At 41.2% G+C, this 21,701-nt stretch overlaps 1 protein-coding gene across 1 annotated transcript in view; it reads right to left on the minus strand.

Moving 5' to 3' along the window:
* ALK (ALK receptor tyrosine kinase) overlaps positions 1-21,701 on the minus strand; it is a 1,085,901-nt gene that overhangs the window by 119,062 nt on the left and 945,138 nt on the right. The window contains exons 10-11 of the mRNA XM_069072137.1: positions 1,971-2,065; positions 1,638-1,775 (exon numbers count right to left, since the gene is read on the minus strand). Coding sequence (XP_068928238.1) covers positions 1,638-1,775; positions 1,971-2,065 — 233 coding nt within the window. The remainder of the gene's footprint in view (positions 1-1,637; positions 1,776-1,970; positions 2,066-21,701) is intronic.

A 21,701-nucleotide genomic window follows, 5' to 3' on the forward strand; every position in this document is an offset into this window, starting at 1 on the left:
CAGATAGTATGCCAGCTCAGATACAATCTTGGAGCAACACAAAATAAAGATTTTTCTTAAAGAAAATAGAAAACCACAGTTCAGTTAAGTAATAACTAATAACCATTGAATTTAGTGAAAATGGTACCAGTTTGTACCTACTCATTCATATTTTTGCTAACTTGATCAAACCTGAGTATCATGAATTTATAATTCTGTATCAGAGATATAATAATGGATATTGTCTGACAGCTAAATGGTGCAGTGGGCCTGGAGTCAGGAAGGCTCATCTTCCTGAGTTCAAATTTGGCTTCAGACACTTACTAGCTACATGATGCCAGGCAAGTCACTTAACCCTGTTTACCTCAGTTTCCTCATTTGTCAAATGAGCGAGAGAAGGAAATGGCAAACCACTCCAGTATCTTTGAGGAGAAAACCCCAAATGGGGTCACAAAAAGTTGGACACATTGACTGAACAACAACAAAGAAGTTATAGTGGAGAACTTCTTCAGGCTGAGAGTGCCTGGCATTTAGTAACACTTAATATATGCTTGTTGACTGATTAACTGACTTCTTGCCGGGGTCAAGTTTTCTTGGATCATTTATTCATTCATGTGTTCTTCCATCCCTATCACATGCAAGGCATTGAAGAAAATACAAGGAAAACCAAGTGAGCTTGCTTTGGGAGGCTCAGCTAGAACCTGAAGATGCTGAAATCTCTCTACCCTTCCCTAGAGAGATCATACATGGGGCCAGAGAGCCTCTTACAATATGTTTTGTTTCTTCATTGAATCCAACTCCTGCCCAAACCAAACCCCTCTTCGCATTAGAATATCTGCCCCATTAGCATTGTGGCATTAGTATTTCTTAGGAGACCTCACAAGAAAACATTATTAGCCAGGTATGCATGACAGGCACTCCTAACCTGAAAAAGCTCTCTCCTGGAGCTTATTACTTCCAACAAAGGGTTTCTGTGCCTCTGGTCCAAGCTGTGAACCAAGAAGTATGAAATCTCAGGTGCCATTACATTCAAAAATACTTCCCAGCTATAGAAGGAGATCTTTTGAAATCACCTCTCCATTCTTAAGCACAATACCAGACATACATCTCTTAGCAGATTTGAGGGTTTTAAGACCATTTTAAGGTTGATTCTCTCCTTTTTGCTAAGAAATATGCATCCCTCAGGCATGGAAGAGAGGAAGGTTTTATCCTCATATTCTTTAGACTCTTCCCTTTGCTTAGATTGCCAGGGAGACTCACAGAATCATGAAGTATGGGAATGGGAAAGGATCTCAGAAATCAGATGGTCCTTCCTGTACCTGAAAATGAGCCTCCATTAAAACAACCCCAAGTAAGTGGTCATCTAGTCTTCTCTGGAAGGTCTTCAATGAAGAAGAAACTGCTACCTCTCAAGAGAGCCCTTTCCACTTTGAGATAGCTCTAATTCTGAGGAAGTTTTCCTGATACTGAACCCAAATTTGTCTCTTTGCAATTTTTATACTATTTTTGCCTTTTGGTTCCAAAGGATAGATCTGCTTTCTCGCATAGCGACATAGTTATTAAGCAAATTTCCCCTCTCCCCCTTAAAAAGCAAAACTATCCATCTGGTTCTGTGTCTCTTGCAGAAATACATTGCTTAGTAAAGGTTCAGCCCTTACCTGTTGGATCAAAGTTGAAGTTCTCCCCATGTGCATTCTCCCGGGACCTTGGATCCTGTGGCGACTTCTTATAGATATTCTCAAAGAGGTTGCTTGAATTGGGAGCTTCGTCCCTTGATACTTTCTCCTCTTCATTAACTAGAAAACAGAAGGTACCATGGCATCTTGGTTAGGTTGAGCTCAGTTAAGGAAGACAGAAAGATGGAATTCAGGGGAGGGTTGGTTGGTAGGACTTGATAGGAAGTGAGAGAGAGGGACTGTTGGCTGAATTTTACTGTGTGGGGCTATAGCTCAGGAGAAGGCAATGAAGGGAATGAATGTGGGTGAACTCACTAGTAAGGTAGCAGTCCAGGCTGAGGGAGATGTTGTCAAAAGCAATGATGGCTCCTGAGCCTTCTTCCCACCATGTGTCAATCTGGAGCCAGAATCTGTGTAGGTCAAGAACCAACGATGAGTTAGGATGGTAAACCAACATTACTTCACCTTTGCCTGGCAAATAAGTGCCCTACATTTGCCAAGGTACCATTTTTTAACCACAAAACCATAGGGCCATAGATTTGGAATTAGAAAGGGTTTTAGAGGCCATCTAATCCAATCCCTTAATTTTACAGATAAGGTGACTGAGACCTAATCAGGTTAACTGAATTGCCATAGGTCACACAGCAGACACGTAGGTAGTCAATCTGGAATTTCTCCACACTCAGTTGGTACAAAGTTTATCCCCTTATGAAGGAGGCATAGTAGAGTGGAAAATTGCTAGATTTGGAGTCAGAAGACCTAGGATTTAAACTCACTTTGGACAATTGTGAATTGGACAATTCACTTCCCTGGGTCTATTTCCTCATCTGCAAAGTAAGGGGATTGGACTAGCTGGCCCTACTCTAAATTTATGGCCCTAAGTGTTAGTTCAATATCTGCTGCTATTTATCTCAGATAACTCACTTTGGAGTCTAGAACCTGGGACTAAGCCTTTCTGAACATCTGAGAAAACCTTCCCTTCTAGGTCCAAAGTGGGTCTGATGCACAAGCACAATGTGGGGATAATTCCAGATCTTACTAATTAAAGTGAGCAGAGTTTTAATTAATGAGGTAAATAGGGCCTTGCCCCAGGGTACCAATATTAAGGGGTGAGGCATGCGGCTTCTGGGGTTGGGGAAGAAATTTCCTCCACATAGCTATTGTCATTCCCCATTCCCTGCCCCAAATTCTTCCTCTGGCCCATTACACAATACAGCCCAACCTCTCCCAACCACCTGTCCCAGGTTATGTTGTCTCTCTACCTGGCCCACTTTCCCCTTTGACTTCTGTGAGATACATGACCAGATTCTCTAGGAGAAAAGGAGATTTTCTCCCTTGCTACAGCTAACCTTGCTTGGACTGGCTTTGGCAATATCCCCAGCATCATCTGGTGTGTCACCCTTCCTCTATTCCCCCTACTCCTGAATATTGCCTTGTGCCCCAAGGGAGAGACATCAAGTTCAGCTCTGCCCATAGGAAATAGGAGCACACAGAGTACCTATGGTAAACCATGGGGGCAAGGGAACTGATATCTTTCCACCATGTTGCAATACTATGGTGGTGGTGGTGGTGGTGGGGAGAGCTCTAGAAGGAAGAAAACTGCATTTATTAAACACCTACTATGTGTTAGGTACTGTGCTAAATGATTTACTCATATCATCTCATTTGATCCTCACAACAATCCAATGAGGTAGGTACTATTATATCAATTTTACAGTTGAGGAAACTGAGGCAAATAGAAGTTAAGTGACTTCCCCAGGATCACATAGCTAGTTAATGTGTGAGGCTGGATTTGAACTCCTGACTCCACATCCAGTGTTCTATTCTTTTTGCAACCTAGCTGTCTCTAAATTAAGGAGACTTCAGGTTTCCAGTGCATGGTCCAATGGAAAGAGCACTGGCTTAAGGAGGTAGAGGATCTAGGTTCCAATCCTGCGCTTACTACCTATGTAATCCTTGGACAAGTGATTCAACTTCTTTAGCCCTCAGTTTCCTCATATGTAAAATGGGAGGTGGTTCTGGATGGCTTGATGACCCTTTCAGCTCCAGACTGAAGTTCCTTGGAGACCCTTGATTTACCATACATCTTTGATTTGCCATACTTATGGCATAACCATGGGTAAGTCACTAACTTCTGTGACATGGTTTCCTGATCTGTGTGAGATAGAGACAAGACTATGTGGCTTATTCCCACACAGGGTCGATGTGAGGTGTAACAGAAAGGTGAGTGATTCTTATTGTATTTGAGTAATAAGAGTCCCTTATGGCATTCTACAGTTTACAAAGCACAGCAATGCATGTTTTCATCGCTATGATCTCATCTGATGCTCTCAACAACTAAGTAGGCAGGTCTGATCAATCCTCCTGAAGGTGGAGATGCTGTCTTAGCTTTGTAGCTCCTCAGCTGCTAGTGCTGTGGATTGTAGAGTTGGTGTTTAATAAATGCTTTTAGAATGACTATTTTACAGAAGAGGAAAGCAAAGTTAAATGGATTAAGTAGTAAGTGGGTGAAAGAATGGGAATTTGAGACTAGGTCTTCTGACTCACAGTTTAACAATATCCCATAGTATAGTTGGAGAAAGTGCTATATTTGGAGTCAAAGACCCGGGTTCAAATCCTTGCTTCACCATTTCTTGTGTGACCTTGGGCAAATTGTTTAACCTCTCTAGACTTCAGTTTCCTTATCGTAAAATGAAGGGATTGGTTGAATTGTTGTCATCCTTCATTTTCAAAGAGGACCAATGTCTTCATGGGTGGTGACTTGTGCATGAATTGGATTTAAGTGAGGCAGAGTTGCACAAAGTTGTTAGCCTCACTATCTCTTCCTGGGTCATCGAAATCCAGTGGCAAGACAACTGGTGATCGCTCAGATTGATTGAACTAGATAGACTTCCAAAGTCCTTCCAATTCTAAATCTATGATGCTACAATCTGAATCTTGAGCTAATCCAATCTCTTCTAGCACCTCTGTATCCATCTCTATGGAGGTATATTGATGACCTTGTTTTTTTTTAAATTTAGTTTCTTTTTAAGAATGTTTAAGATGTTTCGTTTTTTTAATTGTTTAAAATGTTAATATCAATTTTAAGATATCTTTTTAAAAAAATCTTAATTGATAAATTTTAATCAATAATTTTTTACATCATATTCATTTCCAAATATATTTCTTGACATCCCTTTCCCCAACAAACCTTCCCATACAACAAAGAATTTAAAAAATGAGAGATAAAAAAGCAGTTCAGCACAATTAAACAATACATTAGCATTGATCATGTCTGGCAGTCTACATAATTTTCTATACCCATAGTCCCCAACCTCTGCAAAGAAAGGAGAAAAGAACATTTTCCCATTTCCTACTTTGGGCCAATCTTGGTCATTATAATTACATAGAATTCAGTTATAGCTTTTTTTTTTGTTCTTTCTAGTTACATTGATGCATATATTTTTGTCTATTCTATTCCCTCCCCCCCATCCCCCGCCAAGATTTTTTTTTTTTACTTTGCTAGAACTTGTTAGGTTTTGTTGAATATTTTCTTTCTCATGAACATTTATCCAGTGTCCAGCATGAGACCTATTGGGGGCTAGGTACATGATCATCCCCTGTCTCTTGTACCCAGGAAGCTCGCAACCTACGCTGTTGACTACACTGACTTCAGTCTTTTTCTGAGTCAACTTGTGTACAGGTTAAAAAGCACAAACTTCTTTCATGCCTGGTTTCCTCATCTCCCTCAAACAGGGACCAGAAGACCTATGATCTTGGTCCCTCTTAAAGCTATTCCAAAGATTAGTGAGCTGCTCAACACAGAGGCCTCAGAGCTACTTGGAGAAAGTAGAAAAAGAAGGCAGAGACAGACATATTTTCCCCAGGTTAATGCTTCTGCAAAAGATCGAGGAAAGCCCAGGCATCAGCTGCTTAATGCCCCAGCACACAACGAGGTAAGACTAGGTAATGGCCCTCCAGCCCCCCTTTATGGTTCTGCTCTTTCCCACTGTCTGTTCCCTACCTGAAGCCATCATCTCCTGCTTATGACATTACCATAATCTGCTCATCAACCAGCTGTGATGTCAAGGCCACACATGGATCTCTAGGGCTGTTACCAGTAGCAAACGATATACCTTCCAGGTGGGGAATGGGATACAGAACAAATAAAGTGGGGATGGGGGAGTGAAAAAAAGATCCCATTCTCATTCAAATATGCCCTAAGTAGGGGAAAGGAGAGTGCTTTACAGGGTGCCCATCCCTCTCCTTTTATTCTTTATGGCTGTGTGCTGGAGGCAATGGTTTTCTTCCCTAGCCAGTGGGCTCTCTTAGCATGGATGGGATGATGCAAGCTGGGGTTGGAAGGGTTTCAAAATAAAACTACTTTTTCAAGTGTTCTGTGAGCAGCTGCTGTTGAAAAGAGCTTGATTGACATGCGGAATTGCACATATTTTGAGGAAGGAACACTCATAACAATCAGGCAAAGCTCAATCAGATGTTGAGATGTAAACATGCCTGCAGCACCCCAAGAGCTGCCGCTGTCAATCTAGAGGATTGTATGGAGATGTTCTCTTAGGAGTTCTAGAAAATGCTGGGAGAGAACCATTGAGCAGAGCTGACATTGGTTCAATGCTGGCAGGCTTGCAAATTGGGTTATTTCTATCTCCACTACATCTCTCACATAAGTTCCTTTCTCACTACCCACCCAGCCACCACATTACTTAAGGTCACCATTGCCTCTAACCTGGATTCACCTGGACAATATCGGGTCCCCCTAACTCAAGTCTCCTCCTACTCCAATTCATTCTACACAAAGCTACCAAAGTAATTTTCCTCAAGTGCAGGTCTGATCATGTCACTCTCCTACTCAATCGCCTCTTGTAGCTCCCTATTGACATTAGGATCAATATGAACTCTTCTGTTTGGAACTTAAAACTCTTCACTACCTCACCTCAACCTACCTCTCTAGCCTCATTATACATTATTCCCCTTCATCGACCCTACAGCCTCCCCAAATTACCCTTATGGAGGTTACACACATGGCATTCCCATTTCTTTGTCTTTGCATTGGCTCTTCCCTATGCCTGAAATATATTTCCTCTTTGTATCTATCTCACAAAATCCCTTATTTCCACCATGCATCTCAAGAAAACACATGTACAGAAAGCCTTTCCCAATCCTCCCAAAGCAGCTAGTTCAGTTCTCTCCTTTCCTAAACTATCTAGTATTTATTTGGAATATATTTATTCTCTTGGGTCTCCAAAAAGTCTCAGCACAGATTCAAATTTCAGACTTTTTGGTTGAAGATAAAACAAGAAGTTTCGCCTATTAAACTCTCACAGAAAAGGGAGGAGGTATCCTTTCCTCTTCTGGACCTCACCCTTAGAATATGGTTTCCACTAGCCTAGTCTAACCATTCCCCTTTTTCTTCTTACTGGGAAAGATTTACTCTCTAGTTATTGCCCTTGGCTGTACCCCTACACGAGATTTCTCTGAGCATTTATGGGTAGTACAACAGCCTATGGCTGCTCATCAGTTATTTATATATATACACACACATACATATGTATGACATAATATATGTAACACACATACATACACACATATATGACATAATATATCACACACATATTACATAATATATAACATATACATGCATATATGCATGACATAATATAAAACACATACATGCATGACACAATATACAACACATACATGTGTGTAATGGGAATGTAAATTTTAAAGATCTTCCCTGCCCCTAGGCTAAAGTGCACCAGAAGCCTGGGGAGGGAGGCTTGTTTTTCAGTAGATACTTTTTGATTGGCCAGTGGGTCAATAAGGTTGTTACATTCTCTGAGCCAGGAGAAGGCTATATAAGCCCTGATGTGTAGCTTTGTTTTGGGACTCACTTTGAGAAGTGTTCTGTGATTTGATCTGAATTCTGGGAGGCCGTTGTTGAGAGTCCCCCGGCTTTGAAAAACCCAGAATGTGGAAACCCAGATGTTGACTGGGTATGGATGTAATGGTTGGACAGTTTGGAAATCTGTCTACTTGATGTTTCTGTCTTGATAATTATGCCTGTATACTTTGAGGTTCAGGGTGCTGACCTTTTTCCCCTGAACAAGGTAAACGATATATGTCTGACTGATTAAAGTAAGCTTGTTAACCCATTTTGAGTTGCTTTCCTTTAACAAAGCAGATCCAAGAACCTGTGGTAGCTGCAAACCCTGAGGATGCTTGGGGTGCTTGCTGCTACAATGTGTGACATAATATATAACACACATATATGACATAATACATACAACACATATGCACATGTGACATTATATAACACACACACATATATAACACACCAACACTTATTTTTAGTTCCTAGGGAAAAAGACCTAAATCCAGGTTTCTAACACTTTGGGAGATATAAAAATGAGAAATCAATAATATCCTCTCTCACATAGCTCAGGAGCCCCAATTCTGGATAGATTCCTGATGATTTTGAATAAGCAGAGGGCTTGAGCTCACTCCTTTTCATTTTCTAACACTTAATTCTCTAACACTCTGGTTCCTGGTCATTTGCCTATTCTTTAGTGCAGTGTGTTGGAACCATTGGCCACATTACTATACTATTGGTATAGCTATGAATCAGTCCGATTATCTTGTGAAGAAATTTGGAATTATGCTAAGAAAGTGACTAAAATGTCCATACCCTTTGATTTAGAGATCACATTAGTAGGCCTATAGCATAGACCAAAGATGTCAAAGTTAAAAAAGGTTCCATATAGGCCAAAATTTTTGTAGTAATATTTTTTGTGTAATAACAAAGAGCTGGAAAAAAAGTAGATGCTCATCACTTCTGGTACATGAAAATACTAATGTTTTATGTTACTTAAATGTTAAAATGAATATGAAGAATACAGAGAAGGATGAATGAATGCAAAGTCAAGTACATAGGATCAGGAAAATCATTTACACATGACTCCAACAACATAAGAAATACATACATACAACAACATACTAAAGTACAAGTGAAAAGAATAAAACAAATTGAAACTGAACCATACAATTGTAATGACCATGCTTAGCCCCAAAGAAGAGATTTGAAATTTTAATTCTTTTCTTTCTTTGAAGAGGTGGAGATGATGGATGAACATATAATGGCTTAACTTGGTTAATGTGTTAGTTTTCTGAAAATTTTCCCCTGTCTTTTTAATTTTTTATTATAAGGCTTTCTGGGTGGGGAAGGGAAAGGACAGATGGCGTAGAAACAAAAACAGTCAACAAAAATTGTAAAGGTGAGGAGGGGTATTGCTGGGCTTGGATTTGGGAGCTCTTAGTTTGGCTCTGAAACTAGCTGTGGGTTTGAGTGGGCAAATAATTCTCTGAATCCTAGTTTTTTTCATTTATAAAATGGGGATATTACAGTTTTAAAAAGCTACAGCAAAGAAAGTATTTTGTAAATGCCAGTTTTATTGTTATTGTTATTATTATTATTATTATTATTATTATTATCTCTGATAGAGAGCCCTTGTAAGGGTGATGTGGGACTTGCAGAATCTAAGCTGTAAGGTTCTCAGAAGCAATCCAGACTGCAGCTCTTTCCTGTGGGGACCTTGCAGAGCTTGAATTTCAGATCAAGAGTCTCAGATACTAAGTTCTGAAGCAAGTTGGGGAGAGAGGGAGAGGAAAAGGGAGGGGGGGAGGAGAGGAGGGATGATGGGGTACTTGGGGTCTAAATCAATTTGTAAAAGCAGTTTATACAATTGTAACTGCAATTTGTATTGTAAAATTGTAATCTGTAAAATCCCTTTCCCAGCCTCAAACTCTGCCCCTTCCCCTTCTCACTCTGCCTAGGCAACACCTTGTGACTCCTTTGTTCTCACTTAATCTCTTCATGTCTTCTCTGGTCTGGCCAAAATCTCATCTAAACTATCTATGCACTAAAGTCACAAGTTCCTCTCAGTCAGCTCTAACCTTTATCTATGCACTGAGGTCCCTTCAGTCCAGTCAGCCCTGACAATGGCAGCCCTACCCTTTAAAAGTAAAAACCTGTACCCCTCTCACTCGCAGGTCCCCTAAAGGACTCTTGCCCGCTTCTCATAGAAGTGTAACAATAAACTTCTACAACTCTCACTCCAATTAAGCCTGAGACCTTGAATTCTTTCCAGACGCTATTGCAGGTTTTCTGGTCTTAGATAAGATCAGAGTTCCTGCTGAACCTAGAGGGAGCCATCCCTCATCAGGGAGAGAGGGGGAAGAGAGAGGGAGAGAGAAAGGGAGAAAGAGAGGGAGGGGGGGGAAAGAGAGAGAGAGAGAGAGAGAGAGAGAGAGAGAGAGAGAGAGTCAAGTTCTGTTCTATTGAATTCTTCTCAGGATATAAGCAGGTCTCCTACCTGCTTACTTAATGTTAGGCAATATTATACAATGGGAGGAACAGTGGATTTTAAGTCAGAGAACCGTGAGCTCAAATTCTGACCTTGCATTCACCACCCGTGTGTCTAGTAGCTCTCTTTTCTGTCTACCTTGCTAATCCAGATTGGTAGAAGAAATGGGACAGGATCCATGGAGCTGAATTTTAATTCCATTCTGGATCGGTTTTGAAAACTTAACAACAGATGACCTAGGCTTCCTTTTTATGTGTTAAAACATCCTCTGGAGAAGTGGGGTTTTGTTACCTATTCCTACTCCTGAAACCTCCTTAGTCTAGACTAAAGAACTTTCCTATGAACACAGTAAAATATCAGGCCCTGGATGACAGGGGCCATTGATCATCTTTGTCCTTATATCCCAGGCATTAAAGAGTGCCTTGTGTAGAGTTATTTTGTTGTTTACATTTTTCATCTGTGTCCCCACTCTTCATGACCCCATTTGGGGTTTTCTTGGCAAAGATACTAGAGTGGCTTACCAGTTCCTTCTCCTCTCACTTGACAGATGAATAAACTGAGGTAAGCAGGGTAAGTGACTTGCCCAGGGTCACACAGCTAGTAAATATCTGATGCCAGATCTGAATTCTGGAAGATGAGTCTTCCTGACTCCAGGCCCTGTGTTCTATCTACTATGCCACTTAGCTGCCCCTTGCACAGAGCAGGTATTTAATAAATGCTTTCTGACTTTAGATTTAAAAGTGACAGAGATCTCAGAGGCCATCTAATCCAGTTTCCTCATCTGACAGATAAGGAAATTAAGCCCAGAGATACTGACTTGCAGAGTTAGGCTTCAAGCTCAGCTCTGCTGCTTCCAGATCCAGCATTCTTTTTGAAAAAAATTCTTTTTTTCTTTTACTCCATTTTTTAAACCTCATCTTCTTGAACTGAAATGAATCATAGAGTTACCTAGAATGTGGGAATTGAGAGGGACCCCAAGAACTGGAGCATAGGGGTTCTTAACCTGGAGTCTATGAACTTGTTTAAATGTATTGTAATAATATATGTATTGTTATAATACTATATATAATATATATGTAATAATATTTCAATATTACTGGTTTCCTTTGTAATCCTTGGCATTTTATTTTATACTTTGAAAAACACTTTTCTGAGAAGGGGTCCATAGGCTTCCCCAGACTGTCACATGAAAAACAAAAAACATTAAGGACCTAATCTAACTCATACCCAAAAGGAATTCCCATCACAATGTATCTGACTGGTAGCTCTCCAACATTTGCTAGAATAGGATGGAGTCTAATAAAATCCAAGAGATTATTGACCTCTTCCCATTGCCCCTACCCTCTACCCCCAGTAATATTTGGGAGATTCTCAAACAAACTTGGTTTAAGACCTCTTTGGCATCTGACTTTTAAGTCCTGGGGCACTAAGCTCCTGGGGCAACTTGTTTCAGGCAGGCCCCCAGGGATGCCAGGGGACCCTGTGCTGTGGGCTAGGTTTGAATGGGCTACCAAGAACTTGGGCAACTCCCAGCTTCCTAAAGGAAATCACTCCCTGGAAAATAAGTTGATGCAAGCTGTGTACTGACTTGGAAAATGCTGCCTCCTTTTCAGTCAACAGACTGTTAATGGACAGTGGATAAAAAGCCTTATTTGCCACCCAGACAGCCCTAGGGATTGACAAACCTAATTAGGTTCCCTTAATGATTTCAAGTGGCTGACAAAAAGACACGGATGTGTTAGGATCCAGAGACAGAGGGATGGGAAATGCTTTTGAGGGAGGGAAAGAGAGATGTGAGTCTGGGCAAAATGCACTTAACAGATGGATTCAACAGCTAGGGTTCCTCTACCGGCCATTTAGGATTCTCGGAGGGATGCTGTGTTCTGAATACCTATTCTCAGCTGGGGCTCGTCAAGGCTCTTGCTGCTAAGGAGGGAGCTGGTGGATGCTGCTGAGTAAAACTGCCTTTTCTAATTTCTCACTGCAGCACTGATGCACTCCAAAGAGAAAGTCTCCAAAAATGGACTCTTGTGGAGTGTGTGCCTGGATATGCATTTCTATTAAGATAATGTGTGTGATAGAAAAAATGAAGAGAAGGAAATAAAAAAAGCCTTGCCTCATCCTGTCCTATTATGAAACGTAAATTTACATGTTACAGGATGAGATGAGAGGGTACCTTTGGACAGCTCCTGAGACCCATGTGGTTTGATTCATTCTTGTCAATGGCAGAGCCATTTTTTAGATCTGGCAGAGGGGTTCTAGAACAGCCTGGAAATGGAGAGTTTCTGACTTAGGAACCTGCTTTGGTCTCTGTTTGGCTGCTTCACCTCCTCTAAGTTATGGTGCCTCATGGCATCATAGATGTAAAACTAGAATGGACCATACAGACCACTGAGTTCCATTCTGTCATCATTATTTTTAACTAAGAAAGAAATTGAGGCACTGAGAGGTTAAATGACTTGTCCAAAGTCACACAGCTAGTTAGTGTCTGAGGCAGAATTGGAATTCACATCTTCTTGACTCTAGGTCCAGTGTTCTGTCTACTCTGCTATGCTGCCTTTCATCATCTAGGTTAACCCTTCATCTTATAGATAGGGAAACTGAGTATTAGGGAGATGACATGAACTCTAGGGAACATGCCACAAACCCTATAAACCGAACTCCTAGACGTGAGTTGGTTTTGCTTCTTCTGCCCCTAATAATTGTTGTAGGGAAAAAGATATGAGTCATAGCATTGTAGACATATAGTTGGAAGGGACTTTAGAAGCCATTCATGTGAGGGAACTGAGTGATCCAGGTGAGGTCACACATATCATAAATGGCACAGCCAGGATTTGAACTTAGATCTCCTAATTCCAAATCTATAGTTATTCTTTCTAACTCTTGGTTGACCTGTATCACTTTCTCCTTTTGGGCAGAAGAAAATGAGCTTATGCTTCTTTAGCATTTTATGGCTTGTGAAGCACCTGTGACACCCAATAACTGTGAGAAAGGTAGGACAAGAATTATCACCCTCACTTTACAGGAGAATACTGAGGTTCAGAGAAATTAAAGAACTTGCCCGAGGTCATATAGTATATATTAGAGCTGGGAAAGCAGCCTCTCACAGTGGCTTGCAAGCTGGATCTGGAGACAAGAAGTATTGCCTTTGAATCTTACTTTCTACCAGGGAAGACCTTTCTTTTTTTCCTTTTCTTTCTTTTTTTCCCTTCTTTTCCCTTCCCTTCCCTTCCCTTTTTTTTTTTCTTTTTCTTTCCCTTCCTTCCTTTCCTTCTTTCTTTTTCTTCCTTCGTATCTCTCTCTCTCCCTCTCTCTGTCTCTGTCTGTCTGTCTGTCTGTCTCCTCCCTTCCTCCACCCTCCCCTGGCCATATAGCCTTTCCTAAATGGCAATGGGGGCTAAGATTAAGGTTCAAGGCCCTCTCTGTTGATGCATTTTCTTAATGAACTCTGGCCAAGATGACATGGTTTTCTGGTCATGTAAGGGCATAAAAGGCCACCTCTGTGGAATTAGGTCCTTCATACTTGACAGATAAACCAAGGTCTGAGTCACTATACTCTGCCCTGATAACCAGATATGTATCAATGTGGAGGCAAGGAAGAGAGGAAGTACATCTACCCACACTAAATTCTGTAGTTTCCTTTTTTAATATCTTTTCTATGCTATGGTTAAATAACTATCTTTTTGTTTATCATTAAATGCTATACAAGTACTTCATTTTCTTCTAATATTGAGCCTAAACAGGGAACCAACCTGAACCAGAACCACCTATTACACTGCCTCAAACGCTTATTAGCAGTGTGACCTTGGGTAAGTAACATAACCACTCTCAGCCTCACTTTTTCCATGTGTATCATGGGTATGATAAAGCACATAACTCACAGGGTTCTTGTGATGATCCAATAATGCCTTTTATAGGCCAAATATCATAATATACATAAAGCATTCTGCAAACCTTCCCTGATACATAAATATCAGATATTAGTATTGTCTGACACACGTTCCCCTGCCTCATATAATACTAACTGAATTGAGGATTGACCAATACAATGTTAATTTCAGAATGCATGAGTGCTATAGCAATGTTTAATAATGGGCTCAGCTTACCCAAGGGAGTCTTCCTAGATGGTGAAGGGGGAGAAGATCATTTTTCTTCCAGGTCTGGCCACCATGGAGAGCTCCTGCAGCAGCTGCCCTCTCAGCTCCTCTAATTCTCTACTGAAAGGGGTGTTCCTTGAGTTTCTAACTCATTCCTGACCTGCCCCTGGACCACATCACCAACTAGAAGAGGCTAGGTGCTCTGTCTGTCTCCCTGAGGGAGCACGCTGGGGAGAATTGCTCAGAGGGACATTTCTCCTGTCCTAGATAGACATGTAGGTACTAACAACAGCTTGCTATCTCTGGGGAGCTATTGGCACCCATATGACTAACTGAGAGATAATAACAAAAATAAAATAACAACAGCTGACATCTATCTAGTGCTATGAGGTTTTCCAAGCACTTATGTATGAAAACATACTTGTTCCTCTAATGAACCCTATGAGATATTTCTAGGTAGTTGCTACTAACACCCCCATTTTACAGATGAGGAAACTAAAGTTAAGAGGCATGAAATGATTTGCCTAGTTACAAAGCTTTATCTGAACTGTTGTCAAGACCTGCCAATTTCACCTTTGCAGTATCTCTTGGATATGTCTCCTCTCCTTGGACACTGCCACTGCTCTGGTGCAGGCTCTCATCACTTCAAGCCTTGATTATTACAAAAACCTGCTGGTGGGTCTGTCTACCTCTTGTCTCCCCACTCCAATCCATCTTCCATTCAGCCACCAAAGTGATTTTCCTAAAGTGAAGGTCTGACCATGTCACCCCCACTCCCTCCTTTGCCCCTGTGGGGGTTGATCAGGAGGGCAAGCCCTGAGAAAGGAGAATCATGATGAATGTCAGCACCCTTGGACAAATCTCCATTCTATCCAGGTTAGTTATGGTTCTGTTCTCTCCTCTCCCTAAAAATTCCATTCCTCAAAGTTGGAATGATCATTATTCTCTGCCTAATGGGGTTGTGAATAGGACAAGAGTGAGATCAGCAAAGTCAAGGAGGGGTCCTAGGCTGTCCCAGTAACTAGTAATGATGAGGACCTATGAAATGAAAGGAAGTGAGCAGAGCTCTTGGCCAAAGGCCCTGCTCATGATTTCCAGATGACCCAACAGTTTCCCCCATGTGGTGCAAATCTCCTAAGTCATCTCAGAAAAGAGGAAAGAAATAACTTTTATGATCTGTCTTTGAAACACCTGGAGAGGATTATCATGGGGGATAGGAAAGAATTTTCCATCTCCTAAGCCTAAATTGGCTTTTCCTCTTCCATACTGTATTTCTATTAAGTTTCCCTCAAGAGTTATGGTCAAATGGCTTCCTGTCAGGATAGCAGAATGAAGAGGCTGCTTAACAAGCCTGGATTTTATTTGGAGTTAGACAGGAGGAGGAGCTAGCAATAGGAATTTATGTGAAACAGAATTATACTATCACATATGGGGAAACAGGCATGGAACAGCAAAGACCAGTGTCCCCCCAGTGACAGAGCCAAAAGTAGGATGTTATGCTCAGGCTTTGCCCCAGGGTACTAACAATAGCCAATATTAATGGGGCATGCTTCCTTCTCATAATGGTGCTCTGGCCCACCCTCCTAGGACCTGGTAGTCTTCAGCTGGCTTCTGAGCCTGACACTACTGAACATGGTCAATCTCTAATCACTATCCAGAGGGTGTTCTCCATGTCACTGCTCCCTTGAAATTTGCCTTTCCCTACTCCCAACTTCCTTCTGTCTGCTATCACCCCTTCCTCCATCCCACTTTCTGGAGGACAGTATTCTCCTGCAATCCCCACTCTACAACTGAACTGGGGCTAGGATGTCTACCTATGGTTCTGCCCAGTAGCAGATCCAGAGAAAATCCAAAGATGAGCTCAGAATTTCTGGCCATTGGCCTTTCCCTGGGTCTCAGTCTTCCTGTGACTGACAGCATGAATCACTTCGCTGTGAGAGTCTGGGAAGACTCTAGCTGCTCATTTACTATTTAGCAAGTATGTACTAACTACCTACAGGGTGTAGAGTATTTTGCCAGGAACTTTGTGGGATTCTGAGATATAAAAGAGCTAGTCTTTGTGTTTGAAGTACCCTAAGTCAAATCAGCAATGGGTCAATGGATATGTAAAGGACAGGTTTGGGGAATAAAGAAGACTGACATCTTTTAGAAGGCAGAGTGGTATAGACCTTCACTGAAATCAAAAGACCTGGATTCCAATCCTGCCTCTGATGTGACCTTGGGAAGGCACTTAACATTTCAGGGCCCCAGGGTCCTGATCTATAAAATGAGGGAGTTGGACCAGAAGAATTCTTAAGTCCCTGCTCTGAGATCACTTCCAAATCTATGCTCTTATAATTCTCTTGGAACACACATTCTTTCTATGGGCCATTAGGTTTTTGTGGACACAACCTTACAAATCATCCAGGTAGGGTGGATATCCTCCTATAATTCCTGTTACTGGGGAGGCTGAGGCTGGTGGATAGCTTGAGTTTGGGAGTTCTGAACTACAACAGGACTATAACTGATTGGATGGCCTCCCTGTTTGGTACCTCTGTAGGGAGTCCCAGGGAGGGAAGCCCTTAGGTTACCTAAGGAAGGGAGAAACAGCTCAGATTAGAAATGGATCAGGGCAGAGCTTCCTTGCTGATCAGCAGTGAGATTGGACCTATGAGTGACCACTGCTACTCTAGCCTGGGTGAGATAAGGACAAGTCTCAAAAAAACAAAGACCAAAAACAAATGAGCGTTTCCAGTGTTGTCTGTAGTTTGGCTTCTCTCCTCACCTCTACACAAATAGCCCACACATCTCCATCCTCAATCTCCCTTCTGGAATTCAGTTGGATGGTTTAGAATACATCTAGACCCATTTCTCCCACCAACACTCCAAACAATGCATTTTAAGCCCTACTCATCATCTTTCCTGCCATGGTAATCATCCAGGCTTGAAGCCTTGGAGGCATCCTTCACTCCTATGCCTCTTCCTCCACCCACATTCACTATTAACCATTTCCCCTTTCTTCCTCTCTCTCATGCCCATTCATCCACCCGTCACTAGTTCAGGCCTTCATCACCTCACACCTGAACTACTGAAAGAGTAAATGGGTCCCCTGGTTTCCAGTCTGCCTTCCTAAGCTGTCTTATATAGAGATGCCAGATTCATCCTTTTGAAACACCATTCTGCACACAGATAGGAGATCTAAGCTGTAATCCTCCATCTGGTCTGCAAAACCGCTTCTAATGCTCTTGTATCACTCCAAGTTGAACCCCTACTGGACACGCAGCAAATCATCCAACAGGCTTGGAATTTGTCTGTGTTTCCTGTCTTCACTCAAAAAAAAATAAGGATATTGAAAACCAAGTGGATTCTCGACCTCAAATAACAACATTGTGGCTGACCACTTCATTCCAATTGTTGTGAAAGGAAAAGGATAGAAATCTAGGACTAGGTTTGTCAGAGGGACTGTATCTTTATATCTCCAGGGCCTAGCTCAGTAAGAACTTAATAAATGTTTGTTGAATGAATGATTAAAAAAAGGAAATCTGTTGGCTTATAAATTGACCTTCTCAAGTCACCACTAACATCTTAAGTATAGAACTTCTGAGTTTAACAAAACAGTTCACGATTATAAAGGAGTTCTTACAAACACTGATTTAGAGCTGGAAGGCACTTAAGAAGCCACCTGGTCCAACCCTCTCATTTTACAGCTGAGGAAACAGGGAGGTTAATTAACTTGTCCTGGGTCACACAGCTAGGAAGTGTCAGAATTAGGACCCAATCCAAACCCTTTAACTTTAAATCTAGCGCTTTCTCTACTAATGGACCATTATTTAGAATAGTGATTTTTCACTGAAACTACTGAATTGCTTTGAATATGGACCCTATTTCCTTTAAAAATCTGACTTGTATGACATATGAGTAGTGTTCTTTATTAATCATGTCTGTAGCACATGGAGACTGTTAAGTGGCTCAGTAGATGAAGTGCTGGGTCTGGAGTAAGGAAGACTTGAGTTCAAATCCAACCTCAGACACTTACTAGCTGTGTGACCCTGGGCAAGTTAACTGGGTTGACTTAATGTACCAGAGGAGGAAATGGCAAACCACTCCAGTGTCTTTGTCAAGAAAATCCCTTGGGCAGTATTGGTGAGCTATGGTCCATGGCGTCATGAAGAGTTGGAAATAATTGAACAACAACAACTGCAGTACATAGCGATGTTCATTCCAGGTTCCGTTAGAAGACATCTGAAGTTATGCTATGAGGATGATGGGAAGGGGAAGGAAAGGTTACACAGATTCATCAAGGGTCTGCTATGTACTAGATATTGTGCTAAATGCTTTACAAATATTACTTCATTTGATTCTTGAAACAACCCTGTGAGGTATGTATACATTTACACATACAGATACACATACATACATATGCATGCATATAAAATAACATTTATATACTATTTTAGTATTATTATGAGGTAGGTATATTATGATCATCACTCTACAGTTGAGGAAACTGAGTCAGGGAGCAGTTAAGTGACTTGCCTAGGGTCATATAGCTACTAATTGTCTGAAACCAAATTTGAACTCATGTCTTTTTGATCCCCAAACCCAGTGACTCTTCAGATCTGCTCATCAAAATCAGACCCAATAGCTATTCCAGAGCTGCAAGTCCTCTACACGACAGTGAAGAAGCTTTTCGAAGGTGACCCCTAAAGGCAGAACTCTGGTTCTTGTAGGGAGGACGCATTCCCACAGCAGGCAGAAAAAAATTAAATAGTCCTTGTGGTAGGTTTGCAGGGCAATGGGATTCTAACCACATGGGAAAGAATGTAGATGCTGTCTTTAAAATGTGAAGACGGCATATTGTGGGAAGCCTGGGAAGAAGAGAATGACAATGAAAGTGATGATAAATGAATAAAACATTTTTATTTGCATGGAAAGAAATGCAAAAATAACTTTCACAGTAAATATATTTTCGGTATGGTAATTCCATGTTGAAAATGTGTGCAATTATTTTTCAGGGTACACACATATATATTTTTTCCTTTCAGAAATAACTCACTTTAGGAATACAACCTGTATGCAGAGGTGACCTGTGTTCAGACAAATATGGAAGATTTGTCTCATTGTTCTTATGCCTCGGAGGAGGAAACATCTTGTCCTATATTGTCAGAGCAAATCAGTGCTGGAAATAGGATTAGGAAATTCTGAATTGCTAATCTATTGTGTTAGCTATCAATCACTAAGGAAGCTGAGGCCCAGGAAGGATAAGAGATTTGTTGAAAGTCACAAAAGGAGTTAGCATTGCATCAGGATTCGAACCCAAGTCCCCTAGCTATAGAGTCAGTCTCTTTCTACTGTATCATGTTGTCTCCATGCTGCTCTCTAACCCTCTCTCATCATATATAGTAAGAAAGCTCTCTTGGATAGAGGTTGGGCAACACTTTGTAACTGCCATAGAAAATGCTCTCACCTTGCCTCTTCAAAGAGTTTGGATACCCCCATACCCTACCCTCTGCCCCATTTCCTTCTCTTTTCCACACAAACTCATATCTCCTCTAACCTCCTTCCTTTTCTCTCTGTCTATCTGTCTTTCTCTCATCTCTTGCTCAGTTATTTTATTTTGGGGAGGCAATCAGGGTTAAGTTACTTGCCCAGAGTCATACAGCTACTAGGTGTTTGAGGTTGAATTTGAACTCAGGTCCTCCTGACTCCAGGGCCAGTATGCTCTTCACTGAGCCACCTAGCTGGCCCCTGCTCAGTTACTTTACAAAAATCTCTCTTAATCTCCCTCTCTTCCAATCTATTTGTGATCCAGGGGCCAGCCACTAGGGGAAACACATAGAGAGGAAAGAGGACTATTTCTGCCATCAGAGGTCTTGTGTTCGAATCCTAGCTAATAACCACCTGTTAAATCTAAGGCATATCCTTAAGAGAGAATTGGAACAATTGTTCTCTACGGCCACTTTAAGCTCTAAATTCTATGCCCCTGTGACTAGCTTTAGTTTCCCCATCTGTAAAATGGGGTGAGTAGTACTTATATCTAACCTACCTCATAGGGGTATAGGGATGACCAAATCAAATGAGGAAAGAGGGAAAGCATCCTCCAAAGGCAAGCTAGATTAATCTGTATCTGAAAACTATCCCCACCACAGTATATCTGTCAGGGAACCATTCAATCTCTAATGGGAGATTTTCAAAGTTATGGGATATAGCATCTTCCAGGGCAATCAAGTCAGTAAGCATTTATTAAGTGCTTATTGTATACTGGGCATTGTACTAAGCACTGGGAATACAAAGACAAGGCAGGCCATTCCATTTTTGGACAGCTCTGATTATTAGGAAGGTTTTTTCTTGACATCTAGCCTAAATTTACTTTGTTGCAATTTCTACCTATTGTTCTTTCCTTTCTAAGTGCTTCCCTTAGTGGTTGGCCCCTGGATCACAAATAGATTGGAAGAGAGGGAGATCAAGACAGATTTTTGTAAAGTAACTGAGCAGGGGCCAGCTAGGTGAAGAGCATACTGGCCCTGGAGTCAGGAGGACCTGAGTTCAAATTCAAACACAGACACTTAGTAGCTGTATGACCCTGGGCAAGTAACTTAACCCTGATTGCTTCCCCAAAATAAAATAAAATAACTGAGCAAGAGATAGGAGAAAGAAAGACAGATAGACACACAGAGAAAAGGAAGGAGGTTAGAGGAGATGTGGGTTTGTGTGGAAAAGAGAAGGAAATGGGGCAGAGGGTAGGGTATGGGGGTATCCAAACTCTTTGAACAGGCAAGGTGAGAACATTTTCTAAGGCAGTTACAAAGTATTGCCCAACTTCTACCCAGGACAGCTCTCCTACTATATATGGTGAGAGAGGGTTAGAGAGTAGCATGAAGACAACATGATACAGTAGAAAGAGAATGGCTCTGTAGCTAGAGGACTTGGGTTCAAATCCTACTGCAATGCTAATTCCTTTTGTGACTTTCAACAAGTCTACCCTTTGCCTACTTAGGATTTACCCTAAGTAAAATGGGACTATGACTTTCTTACTCCTGGCACTTTTGCCTCTTTTAATGGAACTCAAGATCACATTAGCATTTTGGAATGCCACAACATAGTGCTCATTAATAACAAAACTTGCAGTCTACTCTAACCCCCAGATCCTTTTCAGAAAATTTCTAACAGGTCCTTCTAACTAGGAACTAGGTGGCATAGTGAATAGAGGATAGAGTACTCAGGGTTCAAAATTCAGTCTCAGATACTTACTAGCTGTGTGACCCTGCACAAGTCACTTAACCTCTGTTTGCCTCAGCTTCCTTATCTTTAAAATGGGGATAATAATAACACCTACTTCTCTCAGGTTCTTGTAAAGATCAAATGAGACAATAATTTTAATGTACCTATCACAGTATCTAGCACATAGTGCTACATAAATGTTAATTATTATTATGATGATGATGACCTTTCCCATTCTTTACTTGTAAGACTGATTTCTTGAACCCAAGTGTTAGACCTTACATTTATTCCTTTTGAATTTCCCCTTACCAGACTTAGCACAGTGCTTTAGACTCTTAGGATCTTTTTTGATTCTGAATGTCATGCCCACCAAAAAGACAGCTGGGGGTACA

Source organism: Petaurus breviceps, unplaced genomic scaffold, assembly GCF_028583685.1.
Source record: "Petaurus breviceps papuanus isolate PSGF00001 unplaced genomic scaffold, PetGlider_PUasm1.0 90845, whole genome shotgun sequence".
Classification (NCBI taxonomy): domain Eukaryota; kingdom Metazoa; phylum Chordata; class Mammalia; order Diprotodontia; family Petauridae; genus Petaurus; species Petaurus breviceps.